General features: G+C 34.3%; 1 protein-coding gene across 1 annotated transcript in view; it reads right to left on the bottom strand.

Moving 5' to 3' along the window:
• Taf4b (TATA-box binding protein associated factor 4b) overlaps positions 1–17,933 on the bottom strand; it is a 130,652-nt gene that overhangs the window by 17,666 nt on the left and 95,053 nt on the right. The window contains exon 14 of the mRNA XM_026388091.2: positions 15,039–15,143. Within this exon, the coding sequence (XP_026243876.2) occupies positions 15,039–15,143 (105 nt within the window). The remainder of the gene's footprint in view (positions 1–15,038; positions 15,144–17,933) is intronic.

Genomic DNA, 17,933 nt, shown 5'->3' on the forward strand with positions numbered 1-17,933 from the left:
TCTAAATCCTGACTGATACTTATCACAGGTAATACCATATAACATGCAATGCAAGCTCTTCATAGTCACTAAAGTGTGAACCAAATAGCTGCATAAGAGGATGAAACAAACATTACTGGTGCAGCATTAGGGAATACTTGCAAGAATGTTACTGGCTATGTTAGAATACTATAATTGAAGGAGGGAAGAATTTGTATAAATTATGGGAAAAGCATGCATATACACAGGGTTTCAAGAAATGCTTCTGGAATCCATAAAACTCATTAGAACCATCTTAAAGCATGACAAGTTTTAAAAATTAAACTTTCTTAGCATAAGTTCATCATTAAGCAAATTATAAGTGCTTTGAAGAAAAAAAATCATACAAGGCCTGAAATATTATATATAAACCATCATTAAAATATAATTTGCCCTGAGAAGAACAAGTGACCAGAACACTTAATATAGCAGAGGAGTATAACAATAAAAGTACTTCAGGAAAAAACAAGAATCTTAAAGGTTCACCGATCGCTTTGTATGAATAACTTGATATTTTATATACATATATCATGCTGATTTCCAGTTCAATGACACATATGTATGGCCAACTGCTAAAAGGATCACTGTGCTATCAAGGTTCATTGTCCTTTATCATGGGCTCCAAGTATCCTATAATCATGAAAGGCAGAAAAGGACACAACAGCATAAATACAGCACCACTGTTATAAAACTACAACTTTTTGAACTAGTAACTTGCACAAAAGTTGAAACCCAGTTCCATTCTTTTTACCATTATGGTACAATTTGGCAAATGAATGAATGAATGAATACAAATGCCATCTCAAAGAGTCTATTATGCTTCTTAAGTAAAGGATGAAAAGGAGGTTAATAATTCAAAAGACTGAGATAACAAATGGTGTTAAGGAATAAAAAATCTGATACTGATGAGATGTTAATAAACAGATACTTTCATATCACACTGGTAGGAAAAAAACTAGGTCAATTTGGACAAGCAGCAATTGGCAATAAATATTTTTTTAAAACTTGATAATAAATATCCATTTGGCCCTCCAATTCTATTTCTGAATTTTTTTTTAAAAAAAGGATCAAGGATTTAATTGCAAATAGGCTTGTATAGCATTATATTAGAAGCTAAACATGTTCAACAAAAGATGAATAAATTATAACATGCCAAAGAAATGTACAAAACAATGGCATATAAAATATACATTATGGACCAGGGTTGTGGCTCAGTGATAGAGCATTTGCCTAGCATGTGTGAGGAACTGGGTTCGATCCTTAGCAACACATAAAAAATAAGTAAATAAAATAAAGTTATTAAAAAAAAGAGTAATTGTCTAAAATATGTATACACATTATATCATTAAAAAGATTACCAAAAGTATTATTACAATATGAATTTTGTAAAAATGTGATAGAATGTGGATAACTTTTCTTTTACATTTTCTATAATATGTATTTATTTTTATAAAAACAAACATTTTAGATTTAAAAATTCATATTAACAATGAAGGGACAAACTAAAAGAAATCACTAATCTGAGAGGTTTAAAAGTTTAAGTGACACAAAAAGTGACCTGAGAAGAATTCATAGTGAAGGGTCCACTAGAAATAAAATAGTAAGAGAAGGACAGAATTGACTCCAGACACTGTATGAAAAACAGTGGCTTTGGAGCTCCTGACTGGGGCAATGGAACATAGCTGGGTTCATGGAAATGGGAACATTCTCCATTTCATTAAAATAAGGTGTATGTTTCCTTTAAGATCCAAATGTGCCTCTTTGTGATGGCACAGGCCAGATTCGGCAAGTTATCTTTTACCTTGGAAAGAGTATCTTATGTTCTGAGTCATTAAACCCCTACAATGTTCATTCAAGATTCTTAATTTTGGTGGGATTTATTGCTCAACATGCCTGCACCTTACCAAAATGTTTGAAGGAGTTATTACTTCTTACTCACCAGAACAATCAGAATGGTATTAATATAATGGACTGATATAATTTGTGTCAGGAAGAGGCTGTCCAGGACCTCAGACTATACTATCATATAAGATCTGATGTAACCCTGAGGTTTTATGAAGCTAATAAAGGTGTCCTGCTGGCCTTGACAGCTAAAGCAAACTGATTCTGATGAGGAACTGGGTTTACTAATAGGCACATCAGAAACAACTGTAATAGAAACCACCACCTGATAAGTTTACAATAATCCACTGTCATTCTCAAAGATGCACCTGTCTTCCTCAAAGCTAAATGAGGACATAGTAGAAATCACTACTTCAGCATTTTTCAAATCCTTAGTATTTTGCCAGGCAGATGCAAATTTAGTAGCTTGTACTTTCTCTCACTACCATGGGCCAGAGAACCAATGGGAGAACTCAGCTATTGAATACATCTATTTCAATTATGCATTCCAGAAATGTGAAAATATCTCTCGTGTTGGTTGAGGGGCCCACTGTGTGACAGACTAGAGTTAGACTCTATTGATATTGATGGAAAACAGTGTTGTTTTAGGTCTTCTAGAATTCATGTAAGAAGACACTGACTAGAATCCCTTTTAACCTTAAATTTCCCCTTCTCTAATGCACTGTTATCCTGGCAACAGGCTGCATGCAGATCCTTTGAGAAAGGCTTGATTTACAGTATAAATTTTTAGATGTGTGGCAAGGTCTGTGTTCAAGAGGACCAGGTTTTCTCTTAATTCAAAGGTTTTTTAGTCTGTGAACTGGCTTATGTTTGGGGACTGATTAAGGGCCTATATATAACTCTATGTACTTATTTGTGTGATTATTCCAAAATGTTTAAAATTTTAAATTTATTGAAAATTATTTTAAATGTTTTAAATTAAGATATCACAAACTGAAAATCAGGAACAAAAAGAATTTTTTTTCTGACAGATCTAATTCACTACATAGAAAAAAATTTTCTCTTTCCTATCTTTTGCCAAGTAAACAAGCAAAAAATTATTTTTCCTATTTCCAAGGCACCAAAAAACATTCTGAATGCTTAATGGATCATTTGGGTAGATTCATTTCTCTAATAGAGATTAAGAAACATCAAAAGTTGCTATAATTTCCTTCCTTTTAATATAAAATTGTGTATACACCTACTTTTAACATAAATTTTAAGGATTTCACACTCATGACCCAAGTTAAAAAAATCTGACCATGATTTAGTGAAATCTTATTACTTCTTAGTTAAAATATCCAACATTAAAAGAGGCTAGACACAGGAAGAACTGATGTGCTCTTGCCATCTGCTGCAAAAACTAGTCAAAACGCACCCATCCCAGGAGGCTCCAATCAGCTAGAAATTTACACCCCTAATTGCTAGAGGCCTGTAGCTTTTACTGACTTAATCCAAGTCATACTTCTCTTTACCATACCTAGAGTTCTTCTGTTTAGACAAATCCACGGAGACTTAATAGGCTGTCCATCTATTTTAGACCTAGAATATCATGATCGACTCGTCAATACCAAATATCTGTAACTCAGACTATTCTGATTCCTGAATTAGCTTTACTAACTCTGACAGTAACCAAATCCACCTTATCTTTAGCAATTAAGTTCTGCTATTTGTTTCTGTCACCTGGGATTCCATCATTCACAATAAATTCAGGAAGCCTAGTTTGATGGCAGGAGCTCCCCTTCATTACCGGCTTAAAGCAAATAGCAGAGCTCTTCAAGGTTGCTGAGGTTCCCTTCATGAATATATTTCTCCTAAGTATGATAAAAGAAGTGTCCTCTGGACACACCAGAAGAACATATGTGATCAAGTCTTACATGATAAATTTCCTCCGTCATCTCAATCTCTAAAGCCTTTGGAAAAAAATATGCATACTATATAATACAACTCTATTGTCACTTAGTTTTGGCCACCTTTGGGTCTTTCAACCAACCCAAAACAAACAAACAAACACTTATTAAAAGCCTTTCCTAGTCCTCTGACCTAATATCTTCTATCAAAAATCTTTGTTTAGTGAATCCCTATCAATAAAGTCAGCCTGGTCCAACTTTATAGCCTTCTACTCTGAATCTATACTCAGGTCCATTCATTCCATCCCCGCCACTTCCCGCCGCCCCAGGATTCAGGCACAATCATGCAATTTGTGTCATCATGGGTCACACTTAGTACCACATCCTATGGACACTGTAAGATGAGCCTGATTATAGGTATAGAAGCAATGAGAAGTAGTGAAGGGAGGTTCTGAGGAAGATCAGTAGTCTATTTGCAAGGGAAGCAGTCCACTTACTTTCAGAGACTAACCTCCCTTAGTCAGGGCTAGGAGGACTAGCACAGGTGGCAGGACAAAAATGAGGAATTAAGGTACCCACCTTCATAAGAATCTATTCATATTCCAGTTCTCAATTTTTGGTTTCCATTTCCCCCCACAAAATGTTACGATTTTAACACAAAAAAATTGGACAAGACTAGAAATTCAATTTGTGTTATAATTCAGTTACCTGCAGGAATAGATTTTAGATTTAGTTTCCAGAAATCTCTGCTTTTGGATACAAGAAGTAAAGATTTCTCTTAGGGCAATCACAGAGGCTTTAATTTCCTTCTGTGGATTCTGAGCTCAGAATTTGAAGCCTTTTCTTTGCCTAAGTTCTCCAGTGTTCTGTGAAGAAAAATACCTATCCCACTACTCATGTTTTCACTTAAGTGTTCTGTGGTAGAAAATACCTGTTGTCCTTTAAAAACTGTGCCTTTCAAGGGCACTTGATTTTTAGTGTCTACAATTGGTAATTACTTTTTCACTGAGTGCCATAGACTACCTTGTCACCTTTACTACTAAAAACAGGGTAATTATTATCTTTAGATCTAATTAGAGAAACAATTCTACAAAACCCAGAACTAATTCAGGAAACCATGTTCAAGGTGCTATTTCTCTGTAGCTAATTACAGTACAAATTTCTACATCAGTTAGCATTTGCTCGGAGAATACAAGAGATGATATAGAATATGGAGATTTGGCTACCTGTAATTGTGAGCCTGGTTAGACAGCTTATGTTCAGCTGTCGATTCTGTATGGTGCTGGATTTAGCCCAATGTTTGGAGAACCCAGAGAGGAGGAGCTGAAGAGCCTTCCACGTCAATGATGTTTGCAAGGACAGTAACGCCTAGTATACCCACACCAATCTGCCAAATACAAGACAATGACTGTGGTTTCACTTCTACTTTTTAGAATCAAAACACCTCAAGGCCCATGCTCACCATGAACTATGAAAGAAAAAGGATTCTGGGAAACAGTTCCAGATTAGCTAATCTGAGACCTAATACAAATTTAGCACACTATCTTCTTTTTTTTTTTCCCCAATATTTACTTGAGGTTGTCATGACTAACTTGCAATTCTTATTCACTTATTTCTGGCGTCATATTTTCCATTTCCAAAGAGTCATTCACTTTCTCTGATTATTTTAAATTAGTCTTCTAATTTTGTACAATGGTTGTGATATATTCCACTTCCTTTCTTTTTTCCTTTTTTTCCCCCTTCAAATTCCTTCTGCTTCATACCTTGTTTTTCTTCCATATTCTGCCTTTTATCTTCTGCAGAAGAGGCTTTCCTCAACTAACTGGTAATCCTTGCCAATTTGTTCATATTTAAAAGTCACATAACTATAAATACTACCGAATACCCTTATTGCTATTCTTTATTCTTGCAAATAAAGATCATTTATGGGGAATTTGGGGAGAAGGAAAGATAAACCCATAATGTGCAATTCAACACATTTCACAGAAAGTCACTAAAGATAGCTGACCCCAAAAAGTCAATTTTGAAGTTGAGATTTATATTTAGGTCACTTATGGATAAAGAGGTGGATATGTTTAATTTAGAATGAACAAAACAGAACACAAAAACTATACTTTAAAATATAAAGAACTGCTTCTTTATCTGAAGTAATAAAATTCTCTAAATTCTACTGAATCTATATGATACTGATAAACAGCATTAGATGACAACAAATTGGTTTAAACCTCTCATAAGTCTGCTATAATAATAGCAAACGCTGAACACTTGTCTGTTATCAGTCCTCACTGACACCGCCCCCCCCCCACAAACAGTCTGGTAGAAGATGGGGGTAAAGAATGGTTACTACCTGAGCCCCTTAAGAAATGAAGATAAAATTTGGGGCTTTCAGATCAGTAGCCTTTTAGTTAAATTACTTAGTATCTTTCCAGATGGAAGAATCACCTGGAATGGCAACCAGAAGGAGATACCTTTCTTTGAGAAATAGTTTGTCTCAAACTATATTAAGGCTTTGGTCTTTCTAAAATCATTTCAGACAATATTACAATTATAATCTAACCATACCCTCAAGTGATAAGAAATAGCAAATATGGTCAAGAAAATAATGTCCACTTAATGTCATCCAAATATCTATAACAATTCAATCTGGTTCTGTTTCAAAACATACACATTTCTGGGGCTGGGGATGTGGCTCAAGCAGTAGTGCGCTCGCCTGGCATGCGTGCGGCCCGGGTTCGATCCTCAGCCACATACCAACAAAGATGTTGTGTCCGCCGAGAACTAAAAAATAAATATTAAAAATTCTCTCTCTCCTCTCTCACTCTCTCTTTAAAAAAAAAAAAACATACACATTTCTATTATGGAAAATTTTCTGTAAATGATTTTAGTATTTAAATAAACATTTTAAATCCAGGTATTAAAGGGTATTTCAGAGGTTCCCAACACTTTTGTACCACGTTTCCACATAGAAACAGAACCTCAACTTTGAGGACACTTTGAAATGGTAGAGATGCAATAAATAAAAACTGTAGTGACAAACATTTATAAATGATCATATATGTTGCTAGCAAGGGAATGAAGAAACAGGCACTCAGTGGTAGAAAATGACATATTTTTAGATATTGCTATTTTTAGACATGATATTTATATTATGAAAATATTTATTTATTAAATTTTGGGATGTACATATACTTTGACCCAGAATTTCTACTTCTAGAAATCAATCCTACAAAATAAATGAGTTTATTAAGATATAGATGTTCATTGTTTATAATAAATAAGTGAAAATATTCTCAATGTCTACCAGTCAGTGGATCAATGAATTATGACACAAGAGCAGGTACCTGTATGGGAAAATGTCTTTCATAGTTAATTTATGTGTCAGCTTGACTGAATTTAGGGGTACCCAGACAACTGGGAGAATATTACTTTGTAATATAAGTGTTTTCAGATGAGACTAGCATTTGATTAGTAGACTGAATATAAAAGATCCACCCTCACCATTTGGGAGGACATGATCTAATCCACAAAGGACCCACAGAGCAAAAAGATAAAAGGGCAAATTTGCTGTCTTCTGGAACAAAGACACTAATGCTCCCCTGCCTTTAGACATCAGAGCCCAGGTTCTTACTCCAGAAATTATACCAATATTCAATTCTCTTCTGCCTTGGACTGAGAGTTACATCACTGGCTCCCCTGGTTTTCAAAAATCAGGCTAAATTACACCACCGAATTTCCTGTATCGCCAAGTTGCATACAGCATATCATAGGAGTTTCCAGCCTCCCTAGTTGTGTGAGCTAAGTCCCATTTAAAAATTCCCTCTTAGATATCTATATATACTTTGTTGATTATGTTTCTCTGGAGAGCCCTGCTAATACAAAGTCCAAAATAGATTGCTCTACAAGTTGTAGTACAGCATATTCAATATGATCCCATTATGATCTATAATGGGATCATACTGAATAAGAACACGAACACCAAATTCTGTAGAAGTGTATATGGGTTCCTCTATTTAATAACCATGTAATTTTAGATGGCAACTAATCCTCTCTGTAACTCATATTTTTCATTTAGAGAAAGCAACAGTATAAGCTTACAGAGAAATTGTGAAGTCTAATGAAAATAATACATTCTAATTGCTTGATGAAGGTAAACTATTAATAGTATGTACTGTTTTTTGTTTCTTTGTTTTTTTTTTTTTTTATTGGTTCTAGAGATTGAATCCAGAGGCACTTAGCACTGAGCTACATTCTCAGTTCTTTTATTCTAAGACAGGGTCTCACCAAGTTGGCCAGGACCTCACTAATTTGCTAAGGCTAGTCTCAAACTTGCTATCTTCCTGCCCCAGCCTCCTGAGCCACTGGGATTACATGTGCCACCAAACCCAGCATATATGTATTTTCTGAATTATGCATATGTAATTGAATTATATATTCATTTTCACCAATAAAATGGGCAAGATCACATGGTTTAACCTAATATACACATGGAATCTTTCAAAAAGGATATCCAAGAAACTTAAGAGCTATTTTTCCTATTCTTCTATACCAATTAGACATGTTCAACGTGACCATAGTCAAACACCTCCTCTTAAGTAAAAAGCTCTAGTAAGTAAGCAGTATTACGGTAGACATAAGAGATCTCCCTCCCCGACAAAATCACTATCATTTGTTGACTGAGTGATCTTCTTTCTATAATACTCTTTCAGGGAGATTACTCTTCCATTTCAAATAATCTTAAGAGATTTATAGAAGGCTAACACCAGAAATAATCTTAGGGATTATATACCAAGATAAATTCATGCTAGTTTAAACACTTTCAGAAAGTTATTCCTGAACTTTGATCTAAGTATTACATTCCAAGGAGTTCTGGTTTTAATATTTCTGTATAATTATCCTTTTATAAATTAGGTAGGAATAGAAAAGGCACGAAATAAAAACAAAACAATATTTCCTGAGAGATGCAAAGAAATGTGAGGGAAGTCTATGTTTGAGAGGACTACCACAGGTCCTAGTGCTGCATCCGGGGGAAGCTGTATCCCAATAAAGGCTGGAATGAACTCACAGGAAAGCAGTAATGAAGAAAATTACTTTTCCCCATAAATCCCTAATACCATTTTCTCTAAAGAAGACAAAGTAACGGACTCCATCACACTCTGCTTCCTGAATTTCCTTTTGCCTCATATGGACACACACCAACTATCAGAGTTCCAAGTACTCTTGAGTAGAATCCTCTCTGATGCCATCACTGCCTTTTCAGGACACTCCCATCCAGCTTTCTCAGACTTTATTTTTTGTTATGGGCGGGAAGCTGTTAGTGAATGTTTTCTGTGCTTGTTTTAAAAATCAGGGGCATCATCACTTGTACTAAAGTAGCTGGCTTTCACTTCCCAGAAAGAGTATACCACTGAAACACGGAAACAACTCGGAGGAGAAAGGGAATACTGTGTAAGGTGTATTTTAAGCAAAATATACCAGGTATATCTAATACATATACAAAATTTGAAGTATGGTTTCTACTGAATGCTCATGGCTTTCACAGCAATATAAAGTCTAAAAATTGTTAAATCTGACCATTAAGAAGTTGGGTCCCTTCTCTGTACTTTCGTAACTCCAAAAATTGATTTTATATATAATCATGTGATTTTTAAAGACATATTTTAAGGTTAAAATGAACCTACTCTTATATTTCAACAAAAAAAAAACATTGTTATTAATGTTGGGCCATTAATATAGCACAGAACTATTTAAAAGCATTGCTAATGGGGGAAAAGGACAGATTCTTTCTGATTCAAGGATCTTTAACACAGGAAGTAAAGTTTTAAAATTCCAAAGAACCCCAAACACATTATCTGCATAATATCTATACATAAAACATACAAGCAAATATGATAAATATTAAAGAATTTTCTGTTTTTCTATATCAATATCTGTACAGCTTACTTAATTCAAAAACTAACTTCATCTACTTCAAACCATATCAGTAAATTAAGGATATATTGAACGTATTCCACTGTAGTAAATTTTAACTCTCTCCCCCAAGCCAGTAGACTTATGGTATAAATTTTTGCTTCAAAATGATAACTGGTACTGACTGCTCTTTGTCAAGACAATCAGAGGAGACAGTATGTGGTGCTTTTCAGCTTTACCAAGACTTCTAAAGATATTAGTATCAACTTTCAAAGGCCAGGTAAATATACATCTTTTACAAATAATTATTTTTAAGGAAAGGGGAAGTTTTACACTTTGTTTTATTATGACAGAAAAAATACTAATTCCTCCAATTTACTATCAACAAAAACATGGTAATTTCTGAATTTTATAGGTACTAAGTTTAACTTTCTGAATTAAAAAAAAAATTATTCTATTCAGCCTTCCAAACTGAAAACTCTCCATGTAACAGAAAAAAAGCCTGGATTTGAACAAAGAGAACTATACCCTATTCTGCTTCCTTCTGGGATTATATGCTTTTTCCAAAATTTAAATCAAATAGGCACGATTTCAGGTTCTTACACATAAAGGATGAAGCAAATAACAAAGCCTATTTACAGAATACAGAATATTAAAACTAAAAATTATTTCATGCATCATTTTTATCTTATTTGTGAGAGACTAAAGGAAGTAAATAGACAATCTGACTAATGCAATTCAAGTTATTAGAGGAGCCAACAAATCACCAATGTACTTAAATACTGAAGGAACATGCATCAGGGTTCCTGTTTCCCATTAAAAAGTGTGTGTGTGGGGGTGCTGGGGTTGTGGCTCAGTGGTAGACTGCTTGCCTAGCACATGTGAGATACTGGGTTTGATCCTCAGCACCATATAAAAATGAAATAAAGATATTGTATATCCACCTATAACTAAAAAATAAATATTAAAAAAGACTTATGGTTAAAATACCATGAATAAAACCCAACAAAATAAAAGTAGTCTTCAGCTAATTTTCAGATAAGAATTATACTAAAATGTCACCACTTGATTGAAGAAATAGTTCAGTTCAGAATAGCATTAACCAAATGTCTGACGGCTACCTAAGCTTAAATTCAAGGCAACACATGGGAGCCAGGCAATTCAATATATTTATATCCAAATTACAAAACATCTGTTTTGAAAGAAAAAAATTAAATATTTTTATATCTTAATACTAAGAGGTAAGTCACATAAATTGACTTTAACACTGCTTTGAAGACAAATGGCACATTTGCTTCTTGTAATACTCCTAGGGACTCAAATATACAATGAATAAAAAACACTTAAAAATCTGATTTATAAATTGGAAAACATTTAACATCTCTAAATTTGTGACAAACTCAAACAAGACTAAAATGAATGGAGAAATTAATGATTAACATTTCAAATTCATGAATAATTAGGGCTGAAATATGGTGTTATAAGTATGATGATAAATATTAAAAATTATTAGGCACTTATCTGAGGCCAGAAACTAATTAAGTACTTCAAATAAACAAATCCTTAAAGCATTGTAAGGCAGGTAATTATACCCATCTAACAGAGCAGGCTAATTGAGGACTGGGGTTTAAAGAATTTGTCCAAAATTACAAAGTCTAACAGAGGCAACCAAGAAACTCAGATGTGTCTAAATCCAATGTATATGTATAACCCCATGTGCCATGATGATTTCCTGCATGTGAGCATTTAAAATAATTTGTTATATAATGCTACTAGAATAGGAAAGTAGGAAAGGAACTTAGACATCTTTACAACTTGTTCTCAAATGAGTTATAATATTATAAATAATAACTACGTGGATGAAAAATTATTAATTATTCTTCTCATAAAAGAAAAACTATGCTTAACAAGGCCTATTTATAATATCCTTAATGATGATGAAACAGCATGCCCAATTTTAATAAGATATTTATACACATTGATATATAAGTGAACCAAAAAAAAATGAGGCAATGGGTTGTCCTATACTAGAAAAGTAGAAATGAAAATTTCTCTACTGGACTAGTTGTATTAGGGTTCTGTAGAGGAACAGAATCAACAGGAAGTGTAATTATGAAAAGCAGACCAGAAGCTGGACAGTCCACAATGGCCGCCTGCAGGCTGGAGAATTGGAAGAACCAGCAGCTACACAATCAAAGAGGTTAAAGCCCCAGAAATAGAGGGATCATGGGTGTTACCCTAGTTTCAGACCTAAGCCTTCTGGACAATCACTGTTCAGAGTCTGCGTTGGAAGACTAAAGAAGCGAGAATCCCACGATCACAGCAGTATTCAAGAAGTCATTCAAGCAGAGTGGAGCTTGCACCCGCTGCTGCTGCTACTGCTGTTGCTGCTGCTTTGGTCTTCCAACTTTTATTCCATCCAAGACATCAACCTACTGGTTGGTCCTCCTACTGGAGGGTCTCCATTTCAGTTAATATCCCACATGCCAATCATTCCTAGACACACCCTCACTGTCACAAAATCCTCCTAATCCTGGGTATCTCTTAATCCAATCACGTTGAAAATCCAAATTGACCATTATACTAGTTTTGCCATGAGACTTTGAGAACATTATGGTAAGTCAAATAAGCCAATCACAAAGGACAAATGTTGTACAATTCCACTCCTGTAAGTTATCCAAGTAGTCAAATTCATAGAAGTAAAAGTTGAGTGGGGGTGACCAGAGAGTTAGGGAAGGGAGAAATGAGGAATTGTGTAATGGGTATAGAATTTTAGTTTTATAAGATGAAAAAGTTAGATCTTTTCAACAATGTAAATATGCTTAATACTACATGACTATACACTTAAAAATGGCTTAAGTCAAAAAAAGAAAAAGGCTTTAATATAAATATGTAAACAGCTATAGATGTACAGAGGCTAGGGATATAAGCTCAGTGATAGAGCTCTTGGCATAGCATGTGAGGCCCTGGGTTTGATCCCTAGTGTGTTTACACGTATGTATGTTTGTGTACACACCCCTATCCACCAGGAGAACAGTCCTTCCACATTGTGCAATATAGTAGCTACCAGCCATATATGACTAGTAAAATAATGCTAATTTTGAAAAAATTAAAAAGTCATTTTCTCATTTTAAGAGCTCAACAGCCATATGTGGCATTATCAACATAACCATAGAAAATTCTATTAGATAGGATTGGTTCAGTGTACAGAAATGACTCAAATACATATGAAAATTTGCATTTGATACAAAACTATGTGAAATAAAGGTGGCATCTCAAATCAGTAGGGAAAGAATTATTAAGTAAACAGTGTTGGAACAATTTATTAGCCAGAGGAGAATAGGGGAGGGTGGAAGAAATAAAGCTAAACCAATATCCGAACTGCATGAACCAAAGATTTACACCTAAAAAAATAAAATAATTAAAGTACTAGTTACAAATGGACTTTCTAAATAGAAAACAATCCTAAAAGACAGAATGAAAGAAAAATTAAAAATGAAAGAAAAATTTAAAGAAAATTTAAAATTTTAGATAAATAAAGGTAAAAACTTTTAGGTGAATAAAGCCCATACAAACTGAAAAGAAAATGAGAGGGGATGTTTATAACTTTTTTTATCAATTAAAACACAAAATTCAGTGGGAAAAAGGCTAGCTGAATGTGTCAGTACACACATGAAAATTACTCAGTTTACTCATCACTTAAACACTATTACAAATTGCATTTTCAATCATGAGATAGCAAACACAGTCTCCAGTATTAATGGGAATATACAAGATAGGCACTAATGGATATTAAAAGCTGATAAATGTTATTTAGAGGGAATTTTAAGAGTTATCAAAAATCAAAAGCAATAAATAATAGCTGTGAATAAATGAATGTAGGCTTGACTTTCAAGTAGTTTGAGAGGTGAAAAACTTACCTAGTGCAGGTATAAATGAAACAAGGTCAGGCCTAAATCAATAGTTGATAGAGCAGGGTGGTGGGTATATGGAGGCTCATTATCCCCCTTCCCCAATACTGGGGGGATTGCATTCAGCGGCTCACACATGATAAGAAGTGCTCTACCACTGAGTTATGTCCTCAGACTGTCTATGTTTGCATACATTTGAGTTTTTCCATAAAGGTTTTCCTAATATGCATATTCTTCAATCCAGGGGTTCAATTTCTAAATTTTCACCTCTAGCTGTACTGTTCCAGCACACTACAGTGTAAGTATAAGGGTGTTCTTTGAGGCAATAAAAGTAAAAATCTAATGTTTGTTGAAAAACTGATTGGGAAAAAAAAAACTATGGTTAATCTAAATACAGTAATGTGATATGCCTTTAAAGAGTAGAAAAAGAAATTATATGAAGCAGATTATGGGAAGAAGAAAATATCAAGGGCAGACCAATAGGTATAGTTTGATCTTTAAGTAAAAAAATCAAACAAATAGCTTTGTGAATACACCTTGATATATGTCCACATTCATAAAATATTTCTGAAGAGATATGAAAAAACAAAATGGTAGTTACATCTGATTGGGTAGGGGCTAAGGAACATATCACATTAGAAATAAAAAATAATTAGAATTATTTAATCTTTCTTCTATTAAGGTGATTGGCATTTGCTTAGGAACTGTCAATATTCAGGGTCAAGGCTGGTAGGAAGCTGCCTCAAAGTACATTTAAATTCTATGGGCAGAACAGATGAGTTGTCACTCTTTTATTGCTGACCCCATCCCAGTGCTCTTATGGGACCTTTATCTCAGTCAGCTCTGATAATTCAACTCAAAGACTAATATTTCAAATAATTTCTCTGAAGATATAAATAAGATCCTTCCTTAGTATTAATCAAACAATTAACAGTATTTATTGAGCATATAGATGCGGTCAGTTCTACAGGGAACATAAGCCCACAGGATAATAATCCTTGCTCAAGAAGTTTATAATCTAAGATAAGAAAACATATTCTTTCAAGAAATAATAAGACAACAATTAAGCCATGCAAACACATTCAGTGCTCATAAAAGGAGAAGTTGGTGTAGAAATGAATAATCAGGGTTCAGGGAAGAAATAAGATAGCAGATTCAATCTTAACAGATGAGCTAGATTTAGATAAACAGAGGGGGAAAAGATTATATAAAACCTCTAGAAAGAATACACAGAAACAAAAAGTTGAAATAGACTCAGTACAACTGGAGATGGGGGGAAAGGAAGAAGTTTGAGTAAGTAAAAGTAGGAATAAATTTTCAAAGGGACATACATCTTAAAAACCTGGAAAAAATTGTCTAAGAGTTTGGGAGCGACAACATGCAGAGCAGGGCAAACTATTTCCATCTCTTTGCTTCTTTTTAGCATGCTTGCTTGATATGAAAAAAAAAATAATGGGTGCTATGTCAGTACCTCAGTTCCAGATTCGAGTGGTCTCTTCTTCCTTGGTCCAATAGCTGCAAGAGCTGTGAGATTAGCATCTCTGTGCTGTATCTGGGCGAGTTCCAATTGCTGTAACTAGGAGATGGAAAAAAAAAAAAAAACAGCCATGTTTATATACACTCATGCTCAGAGGAAAAAAAGAAACTGATCACTAAGTGTATTTCTGTATACCTCCCCAAATAAAGTTATAGTATAAAATAAATATTAGATTCCCTTATACCCAAGGGCATGTTTTCTGACTCCTTGCTTCCAGAAACAAGAACTTTAGCCCTTAGTTTTTATCCAGAAGAGGCAAAAAACTTGGGTAAAGGGAGTACAGGACACAAGAAAAGAAAGGCATCTAAACCACAATTTCTCCCTGGTTTAAGCACAATTATGATGTGTCTGAAGAATATGATGAACATCAAGTTGGAGAAAGACTGGCCCACTAAAGTCAACCTTTCAGATTATTTTAAAAAAACTACTTCAACATATGAAAATTAAATATATATGTCATCCTTTGTTTACGAATGGAGACAGTGAGATTCTATGACAACTTCTCAAAAGTCACACAAGTAATAACAGAAAGAAATAGCACTTGGAACCAAGTGTTAATTACCAACATTTTTAATACATCATGCTGCCTCCTTTGCAAATAAAAATCATGGATTTTACTCTATATTTATCTTCACAGAAAAAAAGTGAAGTGATTTTTTTTATATAGCTTTCATCACACTAATCCAGAATGCCCAAATCTACAAGGTATAATTTCTGAGTATGTACATGAAAGATGTCCTATGAAAGGCAGAAACAGCATCATTTCGTCAAGGCAGCTAAGTGTCATTTAGGTATTTTTTGAAAAAATAAAGTGTGAAAGTAAAAGCAAAATACTTCTAAATTTGTCTCTTTCAGTTTTTCCAAAAGAGGAACAATATTCAGTTCCCATCAAAACCTTACTACTGGAGAGGACAAAGAGGCAAGAAGATGAGGCTTGCTGAAAGTCACTTATTCCAACAGGATCAAGACAGTCAAATGAAGGTAACCTATGGAGAAACACTGGCAATATTCTTCAAAAGAGCATTAACCAAATTTTAAATACTTTTAAAAAATTTTTTTATTTTTTTAAGAACAGGATGAAGGCAGACGCAATGGTGCCATGCCTGCAATCCTGATGACTCTGGAGGCTGAGACAGGAGGACAGCCTGGGCAACTCAGTGCGATCCTGTCTTAAAATAAAACAGGTTGGTACTCAAGTAGAACACTACTGGATTTAAGCCCCAGTACTACAAAACAAATAAATGAATGAATAAAAGCAGTATAAAATTAGGAAATAGTATGTGTAGTGTTATCCTTAGAACTGAAATTTATGTTATTTATGTTACTGCATAAATACTCACTTTAAGATAACTTCGGTTTATTTGAATATTAAGAAAAACAATGAGTAATCCAATAGTAACTGCATATTAAAGTACAAAACAGCTGATATGGTCTGAATGTGTCTCAATGTTGAATCCGAACCCCTAAGGTGACAGTATTAGGAAGCAGGACCTTTGGGAGGTGACTAATTCCAGTGGATGGAGCATTCACAAATGGGATGAAAGAGAGACTCCTTGCTCTTTCCACCATATGAGAACCCAGTGAGAACAAGGCATATATGAGGAATGGGTCTCATCAGACTCCAAATCAAATGGCATCTTGATCTTGGACTTCCCCGCTTCCAGAACTTGAGAAATAAAATCCTATTAGTTATAAGATACCCAGTCTAAGGTATTTTGTTATAGTAACGAGAATGTATTTAAACAACTAACCAAAGAAAGTAAAGTAAGAGCCAGGCATGGTGGCACATGCCTATAATCCCAGCGGCTTGGGAGACTGAGGCAGGAGGACAACAGGTTCAAAGCCAGCCTGAGCAATTTAGTGAGGCTATAAGTAACCCAGTGAGACTCCGTCTCAAAATAAAAAATATAAGGGGCTGGGGATGTGGCTCAGTGGTTAAGCACCCCTGGGTTCAATCCCCAGTATCAAAGAAGAAAGAAAGGAAGGAAGTGAACTAAGAATCATTTTCCATTTGCTCCACAAAATAAAGAACAGAATCCCTTTTAAACTGTGAGTTTTCTTTTAAATAATTAGAAAAGTGTTTTCAGAAGTTGTGAAATATTTTGTTGCTGCTAGTCTTTTTAATAAAAAATACAGTTTAGTTTGATGCTGCCACAATCCAGAACTTCTAGGTGACAAAAAAGAAAAAAAAAATTCAGTTAATCTACCCTACAGCACAAATCAAATTATATTTTAAATTTCTTTCCTGTAGAGAAAAAGAATCTGCAAGGTAGTCATACCAAGTAAAATGTTTTTAAATTGACCCCGGTCTTCAAATTCCCCAAACTATGTAGCAAATAATTTTCTCTACTCTACAAATGATTACTTTGGTTTTCTTAAGTTTTACATACAATGCTATAGAAAATTTTGCCAACATACAGAAAATTGGAAACTGATCATAGTTCTGGTTGGCCCTGTACTTGTAACAAACTCTCTATAATATTATCTTAGCCAGCACAAAAAAGAGAAACCAGACACTCAAAACTAGAATAAGAGGAAGTTCTAGGCAAGACTGCAGATTTGGTAAAACTGGTTGAAGATGACAACAATCGAGTTGAGTTTAGTAGAAACAGACACTGATTTAGAGGCTCATCCATGGACACAAAATTGTTGCATGACTAACTGTGCAGAAAATTCCCAAGTTATCTATGAAAAACAAAACCAAAATCCTTCTAGTACTAATAGATAAGGTTAGCAAAACTACAAGATGTAAAGTCAAAACATATAATAAGAGACACACTCTGTTAATGGATCACAAGATTCAACATTATAAAGATTTTGGTTCTCTCC

This window comes from Urocitellus parryii, chromosome 13 (genome assembly GCF_045843805.1).
Source record: "Urocitellus parryii isolate mUroPar1 chromosome 13, mUroPar1.hap1, whole genome shotgun sequence".
Lineage (NCBI taxonomy): Eukaryota > Metazoa > Chordata > Mammalia > Rodentia > Sciuridae > Urocitellus > Urocitellus parryii.